We start from the raw sequence: 608 nt of genomic DNA on the forward strand, positions 1-608 counted from the left end.
TCACGGACTGATAAGTCTGTAGAAGTTGTTGCATGTAGCAATGTACTGTGTTTGCCCTTGCAAGTTTTACAATTGCCTGATGGACATTTACTAGCTGTGTGCGTTGTAGAGCGGAGACAATTAGTGCAAATTTTTCGACTGCGTATTTCTGATATTCTGCGAGACGCTGAAAGGGCTAAGAAATCCTTACACTTGTAAATTGAATGTTCCCCTTGACAATAGCTACACTTGAAACCGATCGTTGCCGCGCAAGCTGACTGACGCTTTGTCTGTGGTTGAGGTCGCGTGTTATAGCTCTTGGTAGAAATGCAAGGAGCCTTACCTGTTGCCTCAAGAACTTGGCAACGATGCGTCATAAAGTCCATGAACTGTTTCAAAACTGGAAGCTCTGTGCCCGTCAATGTTGTCTGCCACTCTCGCAAAGTGATCGTGTCGAGTTTAGCGCTTAAAATGTATACAAGAATATCATCCCAGTGAGACGTTGGACGCTTCAGTGCCTGAAGGGCACGTATATGCTTGGATGCGCCGTCCGCGATTTGTCTCAACTTGCTGGAATTTTCTTGGTCATGGACGGAAGCTCCATAATCGCCTTTATGTGTGTGTGTACG

At 45.7% G+C, this 608-nt stretch overlaps 1 protein-coding gene across 1 annotated transcript in view; it reads right to left on the reverse strand.

Annotated features, from left to right (window-relative positions):
• LOC105448351 overlaps nt 1-539 on the reverse strand; it is a gene marked incomplete at its 3' end in the record, with an annotated part of 8,344 nt that extends 7,805 nt beyond the window's left edge. The window contains exons 1-2 of the mRNA XM_011686873.1: nt 323-539; nt 9-175 (exon numbers count right to left, since the gene is read on the reverse strand). Coding sequence (XP_011685175.1) covers nt 9-175; nt 323-365 — 210 coding nt within the window. The remainder of the gene's footprint in view (nt 1-8; nt 176-322) is intronic.
• Nucleotides 540-608: the final 69 nt, after the last annotated feature.

Source organism: Wasmannia auropunctata, unplaced genomic scaffold (assembly GCF_000956235.1).
Source record: "Wasmannia auropunctata unplaced genomic scaffold, wasmannia.A_1.0 LD336088.1, whole genome shotgun sequence".
Taxonomy (NCBI): Eukaryota; Metazoa; Arthropoda; class Insecta; order Hymenoptera; family Formicidae; genus Wasmannia; species Wasmannia auropunctata.